This window comes from Bombina bombina, chromosome 11 (assembly GCF_027579735.1).
Source record: "Bombina bombina isolate aBomBom1 chromosome 11, aBomBom1.pri, whole genome shotgun sequence".
Lineage (NCBI taxonomy): Eukaryota > Metazoa > Chordata > Amphibia > Anura > Bombinatoridae > Bombina > Bombina bombina.
The window spans coordinates 181,617,312-181,642,810 of record NC_069509.1 but is presented as its reverse complement, the minus strand read 5'-3'; the positions used below and the strand labels follow the sequence as shown (position 1 = coordinate 181,642,810).

Here is a 25,499-nt window from a genome sequence, read left to right as displayed (position 1 = left end):
TAATAATGCAATATCCAGATCAACAAGGATAACGAGCAAAACTTGCAAGTCCCGACCTAAGGAAGAGACCACCCCTTGCTGAAGTCCCACTCTCCAAAGGAGCTAAGGCAATAAAAGTCGTACAACAACACTAGAGCCCCTAGACTCTCCAACAGCTTCAGGACAAAAAGACAAGGGGATACCTTGAGGTCAAATCCACTCGAGCAAAGGCTGGTCTCATATCACCTCCATACAAGCGGATGATCACAGGGAGAAAGGGGCGTGAACCCTCCCCAGCTCCGGGAGGAACCCCAAGCAAACTAAGGAGACCACGTCCCGGTGTCACTCCCTAACAGGGAACAAACATCTCCCAGGCCCCTAAAAGGAGACCTAACATGGAGACCACAGTCAATGTGAAATAGCTGCAGCTGGCTACAATCTGCAAACCATCCGCTGCAAGGCAGCTGAACTACCCTTCAAACTACTAGCTGCTGAGGACCAAGTCCAAAAAGGACACTCCCAGAGCCTCAAAAGAAAAAAGGCCAAACCACTCACTTGGCGGTAAGAAGGCGCAAATCCCTCCAACTCTCCACCAAGTGGGGGAGGAAACTCTACGGTCTGACAATACCAGACGCAAGAGATGCAGTGGAACTCCACTGACCCAGTCATCCAAATTGAAGGCTATAAGGACTGAGACAATCCTTCCTGCCTCGCGGACCCACAGGCCCTCTAGAATGCTTAGTTGAATGTAAAACAAATGATAACATGAGCACTCAGCGCCTCTACCGGACCAGCCAAGCAGAACGGCGCCACATGTCTGAACAGCCACAAGATAGAACCAAACCCAACAGGACAAGCCTGCAACTCAGGTCCTAACCGTCAAGCTGCATAAATCCTCCCTCAGAGGGGAAGAAGGGAAAACAGACAAACATAGGACTAACATGTCCCCAAAAACACTTCCGCAGAAGTAACAGAGAGTATCGATCCCAGTTTAAGCTTCCCAAAGGAAACAAATAAACAAAATAAAAAAAAGACATTCTAATCGGATAAAAAGAAAATATAAGGCAACCCGTAGGTTAACGCCCATTAAGAAAACAGGCCTACTGCAGGACCAACCAAACGGAGCCCTAATCTTTCAAAAAACTGGGAAGGATCTCAAGAAGAACAGTTAGGAGAGTACATCATCCCCAGATGTCTAATGAGGTGCACCATTCGAAGCAGACTGAAAATTCCCGTATCTGATAAGGATAGGGTCATTTAATAACTGAAAAACATGTCTGAGTAAGACGTGAAGGCGTGCAACTCTGTAACAACACTCAGGGACAGTTACACCCGCAGGGAACTGTATAGGCCCTCCCCAAGGCGGTAGTCCAGGGACAATAGGGCACAAGCACAATTGCGCTTAAATGTCTGGACTCTGCAGACGAATAATCGCAGAGAATATGTGGAAGCGAAAACGTGCTGCAACCTCCGGGGGAACAAGCCGCCCTGCGTGGAGGAATAATCATAATCTAGGTTACCCGCATGTGTAGAAGTATGGAGCGGTAGGGAACTCGCCTCTTGGAGGACAGGACCCCCAGAGGCGGATGACTCAGCTGACCCTTGAGTCCCCGAGACCAAGGAACAAGGCGCTCTAATACGGCACACTGAACATAACTGATTGACATGTGTCAACGAGGCCAATCCGGATTCTTCCCTGGACAAAGAATCTGAATCTGAAATTAGACAGTCTCAGTATCAGAATCCTCCATAACTGGATAGAGAATATGCCAATATGAACTATAAGACAAAACAAAACGGCACCTGACACCCACAATGGCTGGGGCACTTGCCACCTCCTATGAACCAGACCCCTGCGAACTAGAATTTCTCCGTTGCCACACGGTCAGGAATGTGGAAATGGAGGACGGAACGTAATCATGCCCGGTCAGAAGGTAAACCGTATCGTCCAAAAAAAGCATGCCCAACCATAAGGTCGCGTCACTTCCAAAGGCCTTTATGTTCCAAACCATGAGCCCATTTAACACTATACATAAGCAGGTTGAATCACATAACAAACATGATTAAAAAAAACCCTGTTCAATAACACACTGCAGGAGATATTAACCCTTGATTCCAAGATACTAAAAGGAGACTCACTGAGACCCTTATGTTAAGTTAGTCCCGCAAGGTGGTAGCCTCTCAGTAAAACAGCTGTAGTGCAGTACATTCATGAAAATAAAAAATGGAACGATCTTACCGGAATCTACGCCGTGAAACAGGAACATGACCCTTCAAGTGTGACAGATAGTAGCATCACCTCCACCATGGACTTGAGAGAAAAAAAGCAGGCAGTGGAGCAAAGTTCGACAACGCCGATTGCTTGAGGAGCTGTTAACATGAGTTGGAATGGTTTCGCAGAAAGACTCTTCCTGCATCTCCGGACTCTAACTTTCATCCAAGCCCTCACTGAGAGATTGACAGGACTACTTAAAACTCCTGTCCCATGTTGAAGAGTACTACCCTCCATAAGAGACAAATTAAATTCTGACACTTCTCTGCCAACCTCCTGGGATGAAAGGCAAAGAATGACTGGGGATGAGGGGAGTGGGAGGAGTATTTAAGCCTTTGGCTGGGGTGTCTGCCTCCTCCTGGTGGCCAGGTTCTTATTTCCCAAAAGTAATGAATGCAGCTGTGGACTCTTTCCATTTAAGAAGAAAACAGAAGTTATGAAGCAGTGGTCAAAAGACCGCTGCTCCATAACTTGTCCACCTGCTCTGAGGCAACGGACAGAAATCAACCCGATCGGCCGCAAATCTGCAGCGGGCGGTATTGCACAAGCAGTTCACAAAAACTGCTTATGCAATGATAAATGCATGTATGCTGTCGGCATTTATCGATGTGCCGCGGACATGATATCGCACTTTGATAAATATATACCCCAAAGCCTGGAAGGGGTTTTCTGATTTCCTAAATAGCAAATTGTTGATGCATAATTTCATCAGGCACTATAGTATTAGGGTATAAAGAACACAAATAATTTAACATAATTACTATTCTTGTTTAGTATTGGTAAACGTTCTTGTGTATTTATTACATAGATACATTAGATAGGATATAGATAGATAATACATACAATGATAGATACAAATAGATATATAGATTAGATAGATAGATATCTGTAACATTGTATACTTAGACGTGATTTCCATCACAATGTAAAAAAAATCACCGTAAAATAACAATAACTAGTTCTTCAATCAGATCTATATTACAAATGTTATTGCTTTTATATAGAAAAACTAAAATATAACACGTATGGGAAAACAAGTAACAGTATAATTCATATCTAAGATTAGAAATAACATTGCATTTTGTATCTTGGAAGAAAACATCTGTTTAAACTATTTTTCCTCCTATAGTCTTTGGGTCCCACAGCTGGAAAACTCTGGGAAAAAAAAAAATCACACATTTTTCTAGAATCCTATAAAGTAAAATTGTTCTTATAGGAAAATTGTGTTGTGGTCAGAATGTTACAGTATTTTGATATTATATTTCAAGCTAAGGTTTGACTTGTGAGTTGATGCTGGAATTAAATCCTCTTTTCAATGACATTTACTTGCATAGCTTATTCAGCAGTTGTTACTAAATGTGTTTTTATTGTGGCACTGTCATACCTCAATAATCCCATTATTACAGCTGTATGTTATGGGTAAAACCACAATCTGTAACCACACTATGTAATTATTCTGGGAGTCCTGGAAGATGCTTCTATTGACAAACGTCTAGTAAGGGAAAGCAGATCTGGCTGCACATTTCCACAGGACGGATCATAACTTACATTGTGTATAGTTGAGATGAACAGCAACACTATGGAGGTTATGTGAAACACGATTATGAACGCTAGGACGACCAGCATCTTTGCAGTGTAAAGGTCCCTTATAGATGAAAATTAAACTGAAAAACAAAAGATAAAAATAATTAGATTAGTAACACACGTTAGTGCAATTATTTTGCTTGACATTTTATTTATTTTTTATTAAAGTACTGATTATGGGGCCGAATTATCAAGCTCTGAATGAAGCTTGATGCCCCCGTTTCCGCGCAAGCCTTCAGGCTCACCAGAAACAGCAGTTATGAAGCAGCGGTATCAGAATCCTCCATAATCTGCTGAGCGGATCATGTCGGACAGACAGATGATAAATCAGCCCCTAAGTCAGATTCCACATTTGCACAAAAAATCCTGTACACAAATCAGCTGTATTAGTGCTCACTGACTGACAGACACATCTCATACAGCTGTATTAGTGCTCACTGGGTGACAGACACATCTCATACAGCTGTATTAGTGCTCACTGGCTGACAGGCACATCTCATACAGCTGTATAGTGCTCACTGGCTGACAGACACATCTCATACAGCTGTATTAGTGCTCACTGTCTGACAGGCACATCTCATACAGCTGTATTAGTGCTCACTGACTGACAGACACATCTCATACAGCTGTATTAGTGCTCACTGAATGACAGACACATCTCATACAGCTGTATTAGTGCTCACTGACTGACAGACACATCTCATACAGCTGTATTAGTGCTCACTGACTGACAGACACATCTCATACAGCTGTATTAGTGCTCACTGGCTGACAGGCACATCTCATACAGCTGTGTTAGTGCTCACTGGCTGACAGGCACATCTCATACAGCTGTATTAGTGCTCACTGACTGACAGACACATCTCATACAGCTGTACTATTGCTCACTGGGTGACAGACACATCTCATACAGCTGTATTAGTGCTCACTGACTGACAGACACATCTCATACAGCTGTATTAGTGCTCACTGGCTGACAGGCACATCTCATACAGCTGTATTAGTGCTCACTGGCTGACAGGCACATCTCATACAGCTGTATTAGTGCTCACTGGCTGACAGGCACATCTCATACATCTGTATTAGTGCTCACTGACTGACAGGCACATCTCATACAGCTGTATTAGCGCTCACTGGCTGACAGGCACATCTCATACAGCTGTATTAGCGCTCACTGACTGACAGGCACATCTCATACAGCTGTATTAGCGCTCACTGACTGACAGACACATCTCATACAGCTGTATTAGTGCTCACTGACTGACAGACACATCTCATACAGCTGTATTAGCGCTCACTGGCTGACAGGCACATCTCATACAGCTGTATTAGTGCTCACTGACTGACAGACACATCTCATACAGCTGTATTAGTGCTCACTGACTGACAGAGACATCTCATACAGCTGTATTAGTGCTCACTGACTGACAGACACATCTCATACAGCTGTATTAGTGCTCACTGACTGACAGACACATCTCATACAGCTGTATAAGTGCTCACTGACTGACAGACACATCTCATACAGCTGTATTAGTGCTCACTGGCTGACAGACATCTCATACAGCAGTATTAGTGCTCACTGGCTGACAGGCACATCTCATACAGCTGTATTAGTGCTCACTGGCTGGCAGGCACATCGCATACAGCTGTATTAGTGCTCACTGACTGACAGGCACATCTCATACAGCTGTATTAGTGCTCACTGACTGACAGGCACATCTCATACAGCTGTATTAGTGCTCACTGACTGACAGACACATCTCATACAGCTGTATAAGTGCTCACTGACTGACAGACACATCTCATACAGCTGTATTAGTGCTCACTGACTGACAGACACATCTCATACAGCTGTACAGTTGCAAGAAAAAGTATGTGAACCCTTTGGAATGATATGGATTTCTGCACAAATTGGTCATAAAATGTGATCTGATCATCATCTAAGTCACAACAATAGACAATCACAGTCTGCTTAAACTAATAACACACAAAGAATGAAATGTTGCCATGTTTTTATTGAACACACCATGTAAACATTCACAGTGCAGGTGGGAAAAGTATGTGAACCCCTAGACTAATGACATCTCCAAGAGCTAATTGGAGTGAGATGTCAGCCAACTGGAGTCAGATCAATGAGATGAGATTGGAGGTGTTGGTTACAGCTGCCCTGCCCTATAAAAAACACACACCAGTTCTGGGTTTGCTTTTCACAACAAGCATTGCCTGATGTGAATGATGCCTCGCACTAAAGAGCTCTCAGAAGACCTACAATTAAGAAATGTTGACTTGCATAAAGCTGGAAAGGGTTATAAAAGTATCTCCAAAAGCCTTGCTGTTCATCAGTCCACGGTAAGACAAATTGTCTATAAATGGAGAAAGTTCAGCACTGCTGCTACTCTCCCTAGAAGTGGCCGTCCTGTAAAGATGACTGCAAGAGCACAGCGCAGACTGCTCAATGAGGTGAAGAAGAATCCTAGAGTGTCAGCTAAAGACTTATAAAAGTCACTGGCAAATGCTAACATCCCTGTTAGCGAATCTACAATACGTAAAACACTAAACAAGGATACCACATGGGAGAATACCACAGAGGAAGCCACTGCTGTCCAAACAAAACATTGCTGCACGTTTACAGTTTGCACAAGAGCGCCTGAATGTTCCACAGCAGTACTGGAAAAATATTCTGTGGACAGATGAAACCAAAGTTGAGTTGTTTGGAAGAAGCACACAACACTATGTGTGGCTAAAAAAGAGGTAAAGCACACCAACATCAAAACCCCATCCCAACTGTGAAGTATGGTGGTGGGGGCATCATGGTTTGGGGCTGCTTTGCTGCGTCAGGGCCTGGACGGATTGCTATCATCGAATGAAAAATGAATTCCCAAGTTTATCAAGATATTTTGCAGGAGAACTTAAGGCCATCTGTCTACCAGCTGAAGCTCAACAGAAGATGGGTGTTGCAACAGGACAATGACCCAAAGCATAGAAGTAAATCAACAACAGAATGGCTTAAACAGAAGAAAATACGCCTTCTGAAGTGGCCCAGTCAGAGTCCTGACCTCAACCTGATTGAGATGCTGTGGCATGACCTCAAGAAAGCGATTCACACCAGACATCCCAAGAATATTGCTTAACTGAAACAGTTCTGTAAAGAGGAATGGTCAAGAATTACTCCTGACCGTTGTGCACGTCTGATCTGCAACTACAGGAAACGTTTGGTTCAAGTTGTTGCTGCCAAAGGAGGTTCAACCAGTTATTAAATCCAAGGGTTCACATAATTTTTCCACCTGCACTGTGAATGTTTACATGGTGTGTTCAATAAAAACATGGCAACATTTCATTCTTTGTGTGTTATTAGTTTAAGCAGACTGTGATTGTCTATTGTTGTGACTTAGATGATGATCAGATCACATTTTATGACCAATTTGTGCAGAAATCCATATCATTCCAAAGGGTTCACATACTTTTTCTTGCAACTGTATAAGTGCTCACTGACTGACAGACACATCTCATACAGCTGCATTAGTATCCTTGTGTATGTATGTGTGTGTGTGTGTGTGTGGTGTTTGTTATTGTGTGTATAGTGTTTGTTAGTATGTGTGTATGTGTATGGTGTTTGTTAGTGTGTGTGTGTGTGTGTGTGTGTGTGTGTGTGTGTATGGTGTTTGTTAGTGTGTGTGTGTGTGTGTGTATGGTGTTTGTTAGTGTGTGTGTGTGTGTGTGTGTGTGTGTATGGTGTTTGTTAGTGTGTGTATGGTGTGCATGTGCAATAATTGAAGAAAAGTTAGGATGCATTTTTTTAATTCTAGGAGTTGTGGTTCGTGTGATTAGGTAGTGGCACATCCCTGTGCTATTTCTCACACATATCAAAACACTGACATTAGGTGTCAGTATTGAGCTTTATACATTTGTCCAACCAAGTAATTTCATTTCAGATCTCAGTTTATTTAAAAAACAAATATTTACTACTGTGAAAACGTTGTAGCTTTTCTACATACAGAACTATTAAATAATCTGAAGCAGATGTAAGAAAACACTGCAATACAGATCTAGCTCTAGACTAGTAATCCATACATTGTTACATTATTATTCATAGATTCTGCAAACCAGAGACTGAAACATTGTGAATCAAATGCAGATAACCAGGTTACTTGTGGGCACATTACTAAATGCTATATAATAACGTGTTATATACAAGCAATAGTGCAAAAATAAAATGCTCTAACTATGTGTTTAAACTATGAAAAGGGGTTAAAATGTATTTGAAGTCAGTTCTAGAGCAACAGTGCACTAATGGGAGCTAGCTGAGCACATCTAGTGAGCCAATGGCAACAGACGTGTGGAGACACCAATCAGCAGCTAGCTCACAATAATGCACTGCTCCTCCGGAGCTTAACTACCTATGCTTTTTAACAAAGGATGCCAATAGATCAAAGTAAATCTAACAATAGAAGTAAATTGTAAAGTATTTTAAAATTGCTGCTGAGTCATTAAAACATAATTGTGGCTTTAGTATCCCTTTAAAGTAGGGTGACCATATTGCTGCTTTAAAAAGGGACACATATTAAAATGACATGTCGGGGTTCTTATACAAAACATGTCTTAACACAGCCCTGACATATGTATTTTTTATATGTGTCCCTTTTTAAAGCAGCAATATGGTCACCCTACTTTAAAGGGACATGAAACCCAACATTTGTCTTTCATGATTCAGATAGAGAATACAACTTTAAAAAAAGTTTCCAATTTACTTATATTATCAAATGTGCTACCATCTAGTGCTCTTGCTAATGTATAACATTATTATAAAACTGCTGCCATCTAGTGCTCTTGCTAATGTATAACATTATTATAAAACTGCTGCCATCTAGTGCTCTTGCTAATGTATAACATTATTATAAAACTGCTGCAATCTAGTGCTCTTGCTAATGTATAACATTGTTATAAAACTGCTGCCATCTAGTGCTCTTGCTAATGTATAACATTATTATAAAACTGCTGCCATCTAGTGCTCTTGCTAATGTATAACATTATTATAAAACTGCTGCCATCTAGTGCTCTTGCTAATGTATAACATTGTTATAAAGCTGCTGCCATCTAGTGCTCTTGCTAATGTATAACATTATTATAAAACTGCTGCCATCTAGTGCTCTTGCTAATGTATAACATTATTTTAAAACTGCTGCCATCTAGTGCTCTTGCTAATGTATATTATTATTGTAAAACTGCTGCCATCTAGTGCTCTTGCTAATCTATAACATTGTTATAAAACTGCTGCCATCTAGTGCTCCTGCTAATGTATAACATTTTTATAAAACTGCTGCCATCTAGTGCTCTTGCTAATGAATAACATTATTATAAAACTGCTGCCATCTAGTGCTCCTGCTAATGTATAACATTTTTATAAAACTGCTGCCATCTAGTGCTCTTGCTAATGTATTACATTGTTATAAAACTGCTGCCATCTAGTGCTCTTGCTAATGTATAACATTGTTATAAAACTGCTGCCATCTAGTGCTCCTGCTAATGTATAACATTGTTATAAAACTGCTGCCATCTAGTGCTCATGCTAATGTATAACATTGTTATAAAACTGCTGCCATCTAGTGCTCTTGCTAATGTATAACATTATTATAAAACTGCTGCCATCTAGTGTTCTTGCTAATGTATTACATTGTTATAAAACTGCTGCCATCTAGTGCTCTTGCTAATATATAACATTGTTATAAAAACTGCTGCCATCTAGTGCTCTTGCTAATGTATAACATTATTATAAAACTGCTGCCATCTAGTGCTCTTGCTAATGTATAACATTATTATAAAACTGCTGCCATCTAGTGCTCTTACTAATGTATTACATTGTTGCAAAACTGCTGTTATACAGTACTACAGACACGTGCACACTCCTGAGCTTACCTTCCTGTTTTTCAACAAATAACAAGAAAATGTATTAATAAAAGTATATTGGAAAGTTGTTTAAAATTGCATTTTCTATCTAAAGCATGAAAGGAAAAAAATGTGTTTTTTATGTCCCTTTAAACATGGAACAGAGCAGCTGTACAATTGCCTTATATATTTTTCTGCAATAGACAAATATTTTTACAGCTTTAATACATAGTGAGCTCTCAAAGTAAATTGTGATTAGGATCTAAGTGTATATAGTTCTATGTAAGAGGGGACGCAGGAAGTGTGCTACTGCATGGGAAATAAGGATATTATACTTTACCTATACAAAATGTAACGGTTCCATTTCTAAATAATTCTACAACAAACTGTTGCTAAATATATTACAAACAAGTATGATTCTTTGTACAGAATATTGTTTTTTTTTTTATTTAAAGAAACAGGAAAGACAAAATGAACCTATCATGTTTCAGAGTGTACAATTTAAAACAAAAAACTATTCACTTCATGTTGAAAAGCATACTTAGGTAGGATCAGGGGAAAATGCACTGCTGAGAGCTAGCTGGTGATTGGTGGCCAGCGATGCACTGTAGTCTATGTGTTTAGCTCATTGCCAGGGGTTAAACATAGTAATAAATAAACAGTCCTGCTGTTACTTGCAGGGATAATAAACCCAAATAATATGCTGAGAACAATCAACACAAAAGCTTTATCAAACTTAGGTTGCGTTTTTGAGAGCACAGCAATACCTAATGGCAAGTGTGTGCTCAAAATATTAACACTAAATATTTGTATGACCAAATGACTCACATTATTACAATTATAGCTATAACCTTTGCTTAGGATATAATGTTCCTTTTCTGTGCCTTTGTGTAAACTCCTAGCATGGAAATGCAAATGTTTATTACTGAGCAAGTTAATAATCTGTGTCCTGTTTCGGCAAACCTGTCAGCTCAGATCTGATTAACCATTGTATACAGATGATAAATGATAGTTCCATTTTATTAATCAAGTCAAACATAAGTCCTTCCAATTATCAAAGAAAGAAAAAGCCAGAAAAACTATGGAAATTCTAATGTCCCACTGCAAGGACAAAATTCAGCCCGATTTTACAAATAGAAAACAAATACCTGCAGAAAAAAAACTGATCTCTGAATAGGATTTTCTGATCAATGGTTCTAGATGTGCTACAATATTTAGTAAGCAGTCAGGAAGAGAGAAAAGGTTCCCAGTCAGGAACCTGTCCATCTGCATTTGTGGTGAACGGCAGGGACCAGCAGCGTCTATTGCCTGCATTTATTAGGACTTGTCAATCAATCCAAACAAACAAGTTTGGGGAGATTTAACTCCACCACTTTTTAACTAGTGGTTTGCAAGTTAGAGATACTTTTATGCTATTGTCTTGTAGTCTTAATAAGCTCCATTCCAATCAATTGGAATTCCCTTGTGAAAGTAAGTTATGTGATTCTTGAATTCAAAACTCAATATCCCATTCTTTTTTGTGCAAGGAAAACTCTCCCTACAATTAGCTTGGGGATAGTTAGACATGTGCATGCTTGCTTGCTTGCTCTTGGTTGGGTAAAAACCGGCATCTTCATTTGGTGTAACACAGGAAAACAACTTTCACTTTGTACCTAACAAATTTGTTTAAAAGTAAAATGCCCTAAGGAGAAAGATCTTTTTATAGATACACTAATTTCCTTTTAATGAACACTTTCATTTTTATACTTTTAGGGGGGGTCCCTGTAAACAGATCCTCATTAACCAATAAGCAACAGAGCTCTGGGGATTGGTTGCGCACCGAAATGCATGCAGGCCTTTACTTTTATACAAATTTAAACAGCATTTTTGCTATTTTTCAACCAAAAAAAAGCTAATTTATATTGAATGTCTGCAGTATATGGTACAAATTAGTAGCTTATCAAAATAATGTGCAGATAATTAAAGGTAATGTTTTCTTAAAGGAACATGAAACCCATTTTTAGCATGATTCAAGTAGAGCACAGTTTTTTAAACAACTCTCCAATTTACTTTTATTATTCCATTTGCTTTAGTCTCAAGGTATCCTTTGTTGAAGGAGCAGCAATGCCAATGCAAAAGGCATATGTGTCCAGCCACCAATCAGCAGCAAGCTTCCAATAGTGCAATTTTGCTCCTGAGCCTACCTACCTAGGTATGCTTTTTAACATAGGAAGGAAGCAAATAAAATAATGGAAGCAAACTGAAATTGTTAAAAATGATATGCTCCATCTAGATGGTTCCTTTAAAGGACCAGTAAATAGAATATATTTGCACAATTAACACCTACAATAAAAAGACAATGCAATAGCGCTTAGTCTGATCTTCAAGTCAGAAGTAGATTTTTTTTTGCTGAAAATTTTCAGTTATGTCTATTTCCACTCCCCCTTTATCATGTGACAGCGATCAGCCAATCACAAATGCATATACGTATATCCTGTGAATTCTTGCACATGCTTAGTAGGAGCTGGTGACTCAAAAAAATTATAAATCTAAAAAGTCTGTGCACATTTTGTTAATGGAAGTAAATTACAAAGTTGTTTAAAATGACTGTTCTATCCGAAACATTAAAAGTTTAATTTTGACTTGAGTGTCCCTTTAAGTTCACTTTATCTTTTTATAGCCTAATTCTACAATGTTGCCAGACTTGTGTCACATATTAAATATATTTACAAACATAAATTAGTTTAATTTAAAAGATAATTAAAAAGTAGCTGTACTTTATAAACTCGCATTACGCGTTGTCTGGCGTTGTCTGGCAGCTTTTTCTACACTGCCCTAAAAAACCAGTAGCCAAACAGCAAAACGTATTCAAGAAAACACAAAACGCTTCTGTTCATAACAAGATTAGAACTAGAAAGCAATTAGTTTTTTTTCTAAAATGTCAGTAATTACCATTTAAAGCCTTTTATCTTCCATCTCACAATGGTTTGTACATAAGCAGAATTGAAGTATTTCTCTGGAAAGTGGCCACTGGCTGCGCTCTAAATTGAATCAGTTACCCCGCCCCAGCTCTAGCTAAGTCATTCATAAGATTGTGTATCAAGTTTCCAACTTAATCGTTGTTCACCTGACACTGTCTTATGTACAATGAGCTAAAAAAATGTCTAAATGAAGCCAGCATGAGAACAGCCGTGGGGCTGGAATTTCCCTTGTACAGGGGATTTAAGCTGCGTTTGATGTTTTCAAACTATGGGATAGTTTGTGTCTTTTCTTTTTCTCAATTGAAATAACTCTTGTTACATTCTTCTGCAGCTGTAAATTGTATTACTTGATTGCAACAAAACCAATCTATAAAGAATTTGAAGGACCACTAAAGTCAAAATGAAAGTTTCATGATTCATGCAATTAAAAAAAAAAAATCCAATATATAGAACATCTATTATCAAATTGTGCACATTTCTTTTATATGCACACTCTGAGGCCCCAACGTCTACTGAGCATGTGCAAAAGTGCACAGTTATATATATATATATATATATATATATATATATATATATATATATATATATATATACACACACACACACAGTATATATATATATATATATATATATATATATATATATATATATATATATATATATATATATATATATATATATATATATATATATAATATAGCATTTTAGATTGGCTGATGACTGTCACATGATACAGTAATAAACACACACTGTCTGAGGCCTCAGCTCCTACTGAGCATATGCAAAGCTGCATATTATATACATATAGGCATTTTATGATTGGCTGATGGCTGTCACGTGATACAGAAAAAGAGAAAATTGGATTAAAGCAAGTGCTATTGTACTGTCTTGTTATTGTGTATTTGTCGGTTATTTAATTTTACAGTATTTAGTGGTCCGTGTATAAAAATATTTGCACTTATTACCAAGTTTAGGTTTCCATATTATCTTGTCTATTAGAGCTCCGACCACAATTTAATTTACAGAATTTTGTCGCTAACAATCTGAGTCTAAAGTAAGATTATGGATTGGGATACAGACTGGGTAGTGCGTGATTTAGGCCTGAGATTAGGGATAATGGTTAGGAACTTGAGATTAAAGGGCCATAATACCCAAATGTTTAAACACTTGAAAGTGATGCAGTATAGCTGTAAAAAGCTGACTAGAAAATATCACCTGAACATCTCTATGTAAAAAAGAAAGATATTTTAACTCAAAAGTTCCTCAGTAGCCACCTCCCATTGTAAAGGATTTCTAAGCAGTATTTTAGTGTGTCTGTCCTGGGACAGCTGAAAGGATGAGCCTCGTGAACTCTCATATTATTTCACCAATCAGGTAAATGAAGCTTACTCTGAAATCTCATGAGAGTTAAGTCAAATCTCATGAGATCACAGTAAAAGAGTTCATGACCCCAGCACTGCTGATGCCGATTGGCTGCTGTTCATTTCTTCATTTTTTTTTATTTTATTTTTACCTGCAGCTGGGAGCAGCCGAGTATAACTTTTTACACAGAACTTACTCTGCTGAGCTGAGGAAATTGTGAGGTAAAATCTCTTCCTTTTTAACATAGAGATTATCAGGTGATATTTTCCTGTCAGCTTTTTACAGTTATACTGCATCAGTTTCAAGTGATTTAGCGTATGAGTGTTATGTCCCTTTAATATCAAGTGATTTAGCATATGAGTATTATGTCCCTTTAACGTTTAAGATTAGTGTTACAAGCTGGTGTTAGACTGAAGGGTTAAAGGGACAGTAATGAAGATATTTATATAAAATGTTTAGTTATGCACAATGAAACCACTTTGCAATATACTTTCATCATTTATTTTGGCCCTTTTCATGTAATTGTGGATTTAGTAATTCTCTGAGGTTGAAGTGCGCCCCGCTGACATCTGAAGGCTAACCCTGCTGTATACAGTATATTTGTGTACTTTAATCTAACATAATTGCCGTGGCTAGCCTTGATGTCTGCAGATTTATATGAAACCTAAAAAAAATATCTTTCATGATTCAGACAGAGCCGCTATTTTAAACACCATTCTAATTTACTTCTATTATCTATGTTTCTTTTGGTATCTTTTGTTGAAAAGCAGGAACATAAGCTTAGGAGCATGCACGTGTCTGGAACACTATATGGCAGCAGTTTTGGAAGAATGTTATCCATTTGCAAGAACACTAGAGGGCAGCACTATTTCCTGCTATGTAGTGCACCAGATGCAGCAAACAAGATGTTCATTTGTTTTAATGATATTTGAGACTTGGCTATGTAATTCTATAGCAACACAAGAGAAATGTCTCATAATTACAGGGTGCTTACTGTCCCTTAGGGTTCAGACTAGGATTATGGAATTACAGACCTCTCTAGTGTCCAAGGGGTTAATGAAAATTTGCCCTCCTTGAAATGTTGTCTGAAACATTCCTGCATCTAGACTGAACCCTTAGGTTGGCATTTCCCAAGATATCCTCAAGTTTACAAAAGCATTAACAGAAGCAGGTACAAGACATGAAGTAGTTATTGGGCGTTTCTCTGGAACGCCCCTTCTTCTGCTGTAGCGGAGGAAATATTGTCCTCTTTGTACTATGTGAAAGCACGGACTATTTATTAACCTCACAGAACACCTGCACCCTCTATCACACTCCTTACACGTACAATCTACTCTCTGCCACACAGCTCCGAATTACACAAATAAAGCTGGGTATAGATTTTTATACAGAGCAGGAAATCTGCAGCCACACTATGTTATCAGTAGCTCTCCGCCAGTAATCCGTGAATCAGTCTTATCTGATCCTGTATAGATGCAAGTTCCCTTGAAAATGTGATCTTTAAATGTTTTACAATCATGCATGTGAGGACTTGCAAGAAAGATAAATACTTCCATCTGTAATTGCATTTTCTCATTGCTTGCTGTAAAAACAAAGAATACCTACCAAAAGGATAATCCAATTAGATTTCAATGGGAGAAAAAGGCATGAGAGATCTATCCTATCCGCTAAACAATACAGGTATTATATCACACGCCTGATATTGCATATACAGAAGAAAAGACTGAGGATATTGCACAAATCTGCTGGGTTACATTTCAATATGTGTAACAATGCATAAATGTAAAACATGATTTTATAGGGAACATTAAAAGGATATAAAACCCAAACATTTATTTCATGATTCAGATAAAGCTTATAATCATAAACAACTTTCCAATTTACTTCTATTATCTAATTTACTTCTGTTTTCTTGTTATCTTTGTTGAAAAGCATTATGGGCTTGATTTATCAATCCTTCTCCTGCACAAGAGAACCTGCAGTCAGTATTTATCAAGCAGCGGTCTTCATACACTCTTCCCTACCTCTTAAAACTGTATTCTCTAGCTGCATCATGAATTTCTTTTTTTTTTTTTGCATTTTATGTCCCTTTAATTAATACTAAAATGATGGGGTTGGAATGTTTCAGGTATTGCTAAGTGCTAAGGACTCCCAGGCTCAGCCAACACCTGAGTGAGAGATATTTGCATAGTGTATATCTAAAGGGACATTTTAGGGTAATAATAGACTGTTCCTATTTGTTTGTGCATTTTATTATTAAACAAATTATTGTTGTATTTTATCATTGGACCAAAATATCCTTAAAGGGACACAAAACAGTAAAACAATGCTAGATACAATGATGTATTCAAATGAAAATGTAGCCGTTTTATTAGCTGTCCCTGATTGCCTTCAGCAAACAAGATAGGTAAAGGGAAAACCTAGGTTCCAACATGGCAGAATGCATTAATTTTTTGAAACTCTGTGGAATGAAGAAAACCAATATATTTTCAAAGATAAATTACAGTAAAAGGGAACAGTATAAATAATGAAAGTAGATTGCAAACATTTTATATTACAATCTCAAATGGTATAATGTCCCTTTAAGAACAGCTAAAGTATTCTTTTGAAACGTCAGCACCCATTAAAATTACAAAACAATTTAGGTTGGCAACACAGGGTTAAGTGAGGGTAAGACTTGAGTTACTATAGTTACAAAAATTATAAAGAAAATGTAAAGATTATATCAGGGACAGGACAAAAGAAACATTTAAATGAAAATAGTTTTCCATGGTAAATTCTTTAGTTAAAGATACTTTAAATTTATATTAAAACTAAGCGAAAATACATATTTGTGCAAAGATGCTATTGACTGGCTGATAAGGGCAATGTCTATGGCTCTCACTGTTAGGGCACAAGCATTAAAAAAACAGATTTTCATGATTAGAACATTAAAATGTAAAAAAAAAACAACAACACTATTTGTGAGGTGTGAGTCGACTCCAATAGAACAGACAGGGTTCTGCTTATCAGCCAATGAGCAATCAGTCCTGAAAGGACATGAATCATACAGGGCACAATTTTATTAGACTTTTTAATTGATTTCTCTTATCAAATGTACTTCCTTCTTTTTGTATCCTTTATTGAAAAGCATACCTATGTAGGCTCAGGAGCACTATTGGTAAGGTAACTAGTTGATGATTGGTGGCTATGCAGATATGGCTCTTGCCATTGGCTCATCAGCTATGCCCAGCTAGCTCCCAGTAGTGTATGTTGCACGTTAGCTTTCAAATTACAATAACAATTTTTAACCAATTTTCTGAGGTTTTGTTCATGCAGAAAGTATTATTTAATTATTTAAAAAGTATTCTTCCACACACAGTATATACTTAAAGGTTTACTGTCCCTTTAACAGTAATACATTTTAAAATCCCCCCTTGTTGATACAATAAAGCAGGATAGTCTTTAATGTGACTTTAATCAGATACCGTCTACACTTGTATGAAATTAACCAAACTTATTGTTAATTACAAACTCCTCTACAAAAAGGAAGACCACACACAGCTATCCCATTAGGTGCCGGGAGGGGGGGGGGGTAATGTTCACCACATGAATTAGTCTGACTTCACTTCAGCACCGTCTGTGCACATCACCAGGCTGACTGATTCTATCTGCTACCACAGTACACACAGCTAACTGTAACACACTCACTAGTGATAACACAGTACACACAGCTAACTGTAACACACTCACTAGTGATAACACAGTACACACAGCTAACTGTAACACACTCACTAGTGATAACACAGTACACACAGCTAACTGTAACACACTCACTAGTGATAACACAGTACACACAGCTAACTGTAACACACTCACTAGTGATAACACAGTACACACAGCTAACTGTAACACACTCACTAGTGATAACACAGTACACACAGCTAACTGTAACACACTCACTAGTGATAACACAGTACACACAGATAACTGTAACACACTCACTAGTGATAACACAGTACACACAGCTAACTGTAACACACTCACTAGTGATAACACAGTACACACAGCTAACTGTAACACACTCACTAGTGATAACACAGTACACACAGCTAACTGTAGCACACTCACTAGTGATAACACAGTACACACAGCTAACTGTAGCACACTCACTAGTGATAACACAGTACACACAGCTAACTGTAACACACTCACTAGTGATAACACAGTACACACAGCTAACTGTAACACACTCACTAGTGATAACACAGTACACACAGCTAACTGTAGCACACTCACTAGTGATAACACAGTACACACAGCTAACTGTAGCACACAGCTAACGGTAACACACTCACTAGTGATAACACAGTACACACAGCTAACTGTAACACACTCACTAGTGATAACACAGTACACACAGCTAACTGTAACACACTCACTAGTGAAAACACAGTACACACAGCTAACTGTAACACACTCACTAGTGATAACACAGTACACACAGCTAACTGTAACACACTCACTAGTGATAACACATTACACACAGCTAACTGTAACACACTCACTACTGATACCACAGTACACACAGCTAACTGTAACACACTCACTAGTGATAACACAGTACACACAGCTAACTGTAGCACACTCACTAGTGATAACAGTACACACAGCTAACTGTAACACACTCACTAGTGATAACACAGTACACACAGCTAACTGTAACACACTCACTAGTGATAACACAGTACACACAGCTAACTGTAACACACTCACTAGTGATAACACAGTATACACAGCTAACTGTAGCACACTCACTAGTGATAACACAATACACACAGCTAACTGTAGCACACTCACTAGTGATAACACAATACACACAGCTAACGGTAACACACTCACTAGTGATAACACAGTACACACAGCTAACGGTAACACACTCACTAGTGATAACACAATACACACAGCTAACTGTAACACACTCACTAGTGATAACACAGTACACACAGCTAACGGTAACACACTCACTAGTGATAACACAGTACACACAGCTAACGGTAACACACTCACTAGTGATAACACAGTACACACAGCTAACGGTAACACACTCACTAGTGATAACACAGTACACACAGCTAACTGTAACACACTCACTAATGATAACACAGTACACACAGCTAACTGTAACACACTGAAATAAAAATACCATCACACCAAAACACACAACACTATCTTGTTAAAGGGACAGTAAACAAAGGAATTACATATCTGCACTAAATGTAGTGTGCTCCTGCAGTGAGTAAAGCAGCCAGACGCTTTACCCAGCACAGGAGTGCGCTCTCTATATTTAGTTAAAGGGCCATTGTACACTAAGTTTTTCTTTGCATAAATGTTTTGTAAATGATACATTATTTATACAGCCCATCTGGGGGGGGGGGGGGGGGGGTTGGAACAATCTATAGTTCTGCTTATTTTTTTTAACCCTTTAATGACAGGGTTAACTTGTCTACATCGGAACATTCCGATGTAGACAAATTTAAATCCCGCTATCGTGCACATGATCGCAAGATTTCAATGATGGTATCAGGTCAGGGGGGTGACCCTATGAAGCTAGGCAAGCCCTCCACACCGGGATCCCATCCATGAAGCACCGTTGGCTTCAGGACAGCCAAATGGCTTGGACGATCTATTCCATCCTAACGGCACTAAAGCAACTGCATTAAAAGGTTAATAAAATTGTGCTGATTTTCAGGCTCCTAACCAAGCCCCGAAGTTTTAGATGTATACTGATGTCTACAGATTCCTGCGGGGCTCCTGTTTGTATAATTTGTGTTTTCATATGCAGGTCAGGGTGGAGTGTATGCAGTTGCTGTTTTTCCAAGCCCCTTTCACTGGGTGTCCCAGACTAACCTCATCAACAGTGCTAAACTGCGACATTCTCAGTAAGTTTTTAAATGGTTTTATACTGGATTTTTAGATCAGTATCTGTGCATAGTCTTCTTTATAGTAGTGTCTATTACATGCAGTTATATGAAAATTGGCGTACACTGTCCCTTTAAGTAGCACGATCAAGCACGCTAAGATTAGAAAGTGAACCTGTGACGTGCTTTTATTAAAAAAAAATAAAAACTGCAGCATCCAAGAGGACAAAGCTGCAGATAAGGTAATTAAACCTTTGGGGGCTTAAATCTTTAATTTACATTCTTTTTTTCACATGCACATTATTGAAATATTAAATATGAAATATTGATAAAAATAATAATGTTTTAATAATTATTATCGATACTGTAAAATATATGTATATATTCCATGGATTTTTTTAAAAAATATTTTAGTAAAATAATTATTTACATTCATTATTCATATTTTTTTATATTTAATAAATACATAACGCACCTTAAGATAACTCATGAAGAATTATTGTACACATGGCTGACTCATGTGCACAAGCCCAACAAGAGAACGCATTCTTCATGTGTACTAACTTGATATTAGTTTACTTTCAACTTGTAAATATGCGCGCTAACCCGAGTGCGAAAAAAGATTACTTCTAGTGGCGTTTGTGCTCAAGCGGGATAAAAAGTAAGGTATCTAGGTTTTAGATAACTTCTTCCAAATAGGACTGTTTCTAGATGTTTACAAGAAAATGTTTTCATGTATTACAGAAATATGGTCTCGTGTTTTCAGCCGTGCATTTTCAATGTTTTAAAAAATATTGATAAATAACCTGAAGTGTAGACAACTTACATTAAAATAGAACAGCTGTAGGTCTGTATTAGTTCTCCCAAGGTGACACTTCAGTGTCAAAAGCTCCTTAATAGAGCCCCTTCCAAATGTTACGTGACTCCAGGCCACATAATCACTGGCACAGGAGGTGGATACCGCAGGAAAAAGGGGCCACATACCTCAAATACATTTAGATTTTCTAAAATTATATTTATGTAAAAAAAGGACACAGAAATACATTCTGGCAGTGTGCCGCTAGCTGGAAGAACAATACCAGCCTTATATTCTTCTTGCAAAATAATGTTAACTAGTGTTTAAAGCCCTAGAACACGGGCCAATTAAGGCCAGGTATGTTTGTCTCGCGCCGTATGTTTGTCTTGCGCAGTCTCTACTGCGCATGCGTCAGACAAACATACCGGGCCTTTTATTTTATAGGGTGTCTAATAAAGCAGCTTATTGCCTATTTATATTATTAAAAGGACATCAATAATAATGTGAATTGCATTGCAGTTAGGAATAGACATGTTCTTTCAGATTAGGCCAAATGCAAGAATAAAACTCATTTTGCTGTATTGTTTGCAAAACAAGCTGCACCTGTAACATACAACAAGTTACTCTGCAGAAGGGAAAGGATTCAGAGTTAAACTATTCAATAACGATCCTTGAAAGTTGATTGACTCCTGTGTTAGCCTTTTTTTTATGGATATTACTGACTCTCATAGAAAAAAAAATAAACTGTATATTTTTTGTGCAGCTGCTGATTTGTAGTACTAGCGCTTCCTACTATTAAACTTTATTTAAGTTGGGGCGTGTCTCTGGGCAGCACCTTGAATGGATGCAATATCAGTTGCTCTGCGTGGAACATCAGTAATTCGCCTTTTATTGATGTCTAAGAGGGTCATCCACCCACCTCAACCTGATATTTTGAAACTACACACTCAGCTGAATCGAATGATATAACAATATTGGGTATTCCACCTTAGATTACTGATCCGGAGCGTTGAGGCCTAAGGCAGACTCCTCAGTGAGAGGCTTTCAACACCCCCCCGGTATACTACAGGCCGGGTAAGCAGTGTATTATCACTGAAAATTCAAGACACTACTACACAAGCAATGGAACACAGTAAGATTATCGATATGATAAGCTCCATCCTGGAATCTTATAGAGAGCAACTCTGCAGCGACATAGAGAGGGCATTTAGATATGATCTATACAGCCACGTGAAAATGGCGGAGCACACACAAGAAGCCGACACAGCTATACATTTCCAGGAACCTAACGCAGTGGAGGAGGAGAGTACAGTGGCTACCGTCCATAGCAGTGGGAACACACCTATTTCTGGACACAGCAGCAAGTTATATCATCTGGAGGCTGAAGCCGCAATAAGAGGTACTGCTTTATATGCCCCTGGAGTGACGCGCATGAAGTGGCGATACCGGAGGAGACAAGCCCGCAAAGCCTCACACCTATTGCGATCATTGGGAGCTCTGGACTGCAGCTTCCGCAGGAAAGAGGGGAAATACATAGGTGTGAAGCTGTCCTGCACGCCACTACAAGTCTCGGCTCTAGTAAAACCAGCCTCACCTGAGCTTTCTGACAGCGGCCGATATATCGGGAGTGTCACAGAGCCTAGGGCAATCCCACTAACCCTGGCAGCTCCCTACTCAGCAACAGCATGCCGTGGGAGACACAGAGAGCGATCCCTCAAAAGGCATTTTTATGGGCCGGCAGAGAAGATCCACAAGAGACTTGTCCGCATCAGCACTGGCCTCAAAGTTGGAGTCGGCTGAAAATGCTTCACTTGATCCGGGAGAGACTGGTAATTAGTTGCTTTTACAGACTGCTGCAGCTAAATTACAAAGTCAGGACTATGTATATTACGTTTTGCCCCTGGGTCCTTTGGGTCTTATTACTAATAATATATCCTTTACTAAGTTTCCAAAGGCTGAATAGCTGACTCGATTTTAGAGATCTGGAATAGGATGAGGTATCTACACTGCCTTACTAAGTTGCTACGGGGCTTTAAATCCTCCTATAAATCTCTCTGTGCTGTAATCTGCAGCAATTTATTTTCTACCATGGACAGTTTGGATTGTACTTTATTGTTAGTATAGTTAGTTAGTATAAGACAATATGACAGTCACTGTTATGTAACGTTTCTGTTGCTCCAATAATATGATGTAATTGCTAAATCACACCACTAGAGGGGAGTCTTTGCTTACATAGAAGGCCAAATGCATTTATATTTACCTTGCAAGACATCGATATAATTGTTGTGCTTCTTGTTATGCTTGATGCAGCAAATAGGAGACAGCATTCTTCAATTACCACAGTGGATGGCAGTTTAAAAGGTGGCCTTTTGGGTCTAACTTACATCAAGGAACTACCTCAAGCATGTGCTCATCTGCTTAAATTGTTTGTGCTACTTGGCCTAGACATATGTATAGCAATCCTACCTACTGGTAAACAGTTATGTATGCCTTTTTTACATATATTCTTTATAATATTCCCTACAATCTTTAGATTATCTGGGTATACATAATATGGGGCTTGCAAGTTATATAATTATACTCATATAAATAGGCCTGGTGCATTAATTCAGACACCCTGCCTATGTTTCATTGCATACAGGTTTAAAGCAGTGGCTTATTCTTCACCCCCAGGGAAATGTTAGGACCCACTCCCTCAGCTTACCCATCAAAAAGAGCTAGTGAACATCACTGTTTATATTATATATGTTAACTGATGTGTTATACTCCAAATGTACCTATGGGATCAATAGCAATATGTTGGTAAGGCATACTACAACCTATATAGTTATATACTTTCCCTGGAAACATGAAGCTCTCCTGGTTTTATAATGCAACTCTGTTATATATGGGATCATGCTCAACTTTGGCTGACAGTTTTAGCTATGAAATTGGTTGGACTCCTTCCCCCTCCCCCCCCCCTTATAGTGCTCAGTATCATTAGCAGGGCTTATATGATACCTACAATAACTGTGGGACAACATAAGAGTTATTATCCTGCTTAAGTTTATGTACATTTTAGTTTTCATTATATGAATGGAATAGAGGTAACATATCTCCCCATAGGCTCTATAACCTTTAGGACAATCATTGGTAATGTTAGTTGGGTCCCTCAATATATGTAACTCATTACTAGCAAGGCGAGGCCCAAAGGATACCTCTAAGCACAAAGGAGAACCCTCCCATCCCTCAAATTAAAAGGAAAAATGAGGTTTACTTTATTTTATGCCTACAGAAATGTTGTCTGGACCTGCTCCAGTAGCACCGTCCAGAGCTATATAGTAATTGTGTTATCTATGGTATGCTAGGAGGTACATTATTATTATTAAATTTTTTTTTTCTTATTTTTTTTATCCTGGTCCTCCTTTCCCTTTATGTTAGCTTAGAGGTCTCCTAACTAACTAGCAGTTAAGCTACATGTTGACATTATCTCTGTCCCCGCCAATTTATTGCTAAACAGCAAATGTTTACACCATGTTCCATGTGTCTTTTTCACTTATTTTTCAAAAATGAGGTTTATTTAGAGAGATCCATGAGTGGTCTCCATTATTCCACAGAGCCTTCTACCTTTTTAATCCTTCATATGAGGCCCAAAAGTGGCCTATCATATTCACTGTAAGGCTCAGCGATTGTATGGCATGATGTATATCTTGTGTTTTTTATCTTGATATCGCTTTGTAACTGTTGTTTCTCTTTATTTCAAGAAGTTTGTATGCCTTATTTCTAACCTCAATAAAAAATTTAAAAAAAAAAAAAAAAAAAAAAAACTTTATTTAAGTTTACTCTGCTGCTTAGTGGCTCCTCTGTTGTCATCCCTCACTGGAAATAAGGGGTTAATACATTTGTGTTAACAAATATGGTTGTCAAAATTCAGCTGAACTGAACAACCCCACTAATAATTCTGAGAAGAAGCTAAATATATATTTTTTAATGACAATCAATTCACACTTGTCAAACTGCAATACACAGAAGCACTGGCTCAGCAATGCATTTCAATTCCATTCCAAGCATTTGTTATTTATTTAAAGCAAAATCTGACAGTGTGTTGTCCTTGGCACTGAAAGCATTAAATAAATAAATGTTTGGGCAAATGTGTCCCTTTAACGCTGTGTGTTATCTGGTACAGAATGAATTTGCCTTCCCAGTTCCGAATATGCAAAGAGACGTTTCTTTCATTTGTTTAATAAAACAGTGCTGGCTGCTAGTGTTTTAGGGCCCAGACCAGCAGTGTTAAGCTTTATTTATCATATAAAGGGGTCACACTGAGTAGCCAAACTCTTGGTTGTGCAGGAACAAAGAATGCAATTTGTATACAGGTAAATACATAGATAAATAAAGCTCTGGGAGTTGCAAATGGGGAGGCTTTGAGCCGATGGAAGTCTAAACTGCACATGTACAAGAGACATCACACACAAATTACTGACATAAGTTATGACCCAGATATTTACGCATTTGTAAATAAAGTTAATTGATCAGAGCTGATTTAAATGACTGACACAGGCAGAGGTCATGAGATTTTTATCAATCAGAAAAAGCTAAATATTTCTTATTTACTTCACAAAAAGAAACGTCCTATCGGCAGGAAAGTGCTAAACAGACAGTAAAATCAAAATTAAACTTTCATGGTTTAAAACATAACTTGCAAATTTAAACATCTTTCCATTTTTTTTCTGTTTTCCATTTTGCTTTGTTCTCTTGGTGCCCTTTGTTGAATAATAAAC

General features: G+C 38.3%; 1 protein-coding gene across 1 annotated transcript in view; it reads right to left on the bottom strand.

The window, feature by feature from the left end:
• EMP2 (epithelial membrane protein 2) overlaps positions 1-25,499 on the bottom strand; it is an 86,394-nt gene that overhangs the window by 23,192 nt on the left and 37,703 nt on the right. Inside the window, exon 2 of the mRNA XM_053694900.1 lies at positions 3,800-3,915. Coding sequence (XP_053550875.1) covers positions 3,800-3,877 — 78 coding nt within the window. The 5' untranslated portion in view covers positions 3,878-3,915. The remainder of the gene's footprint in view (positions 1-3,799; positions 3,916-25,499) is intronic.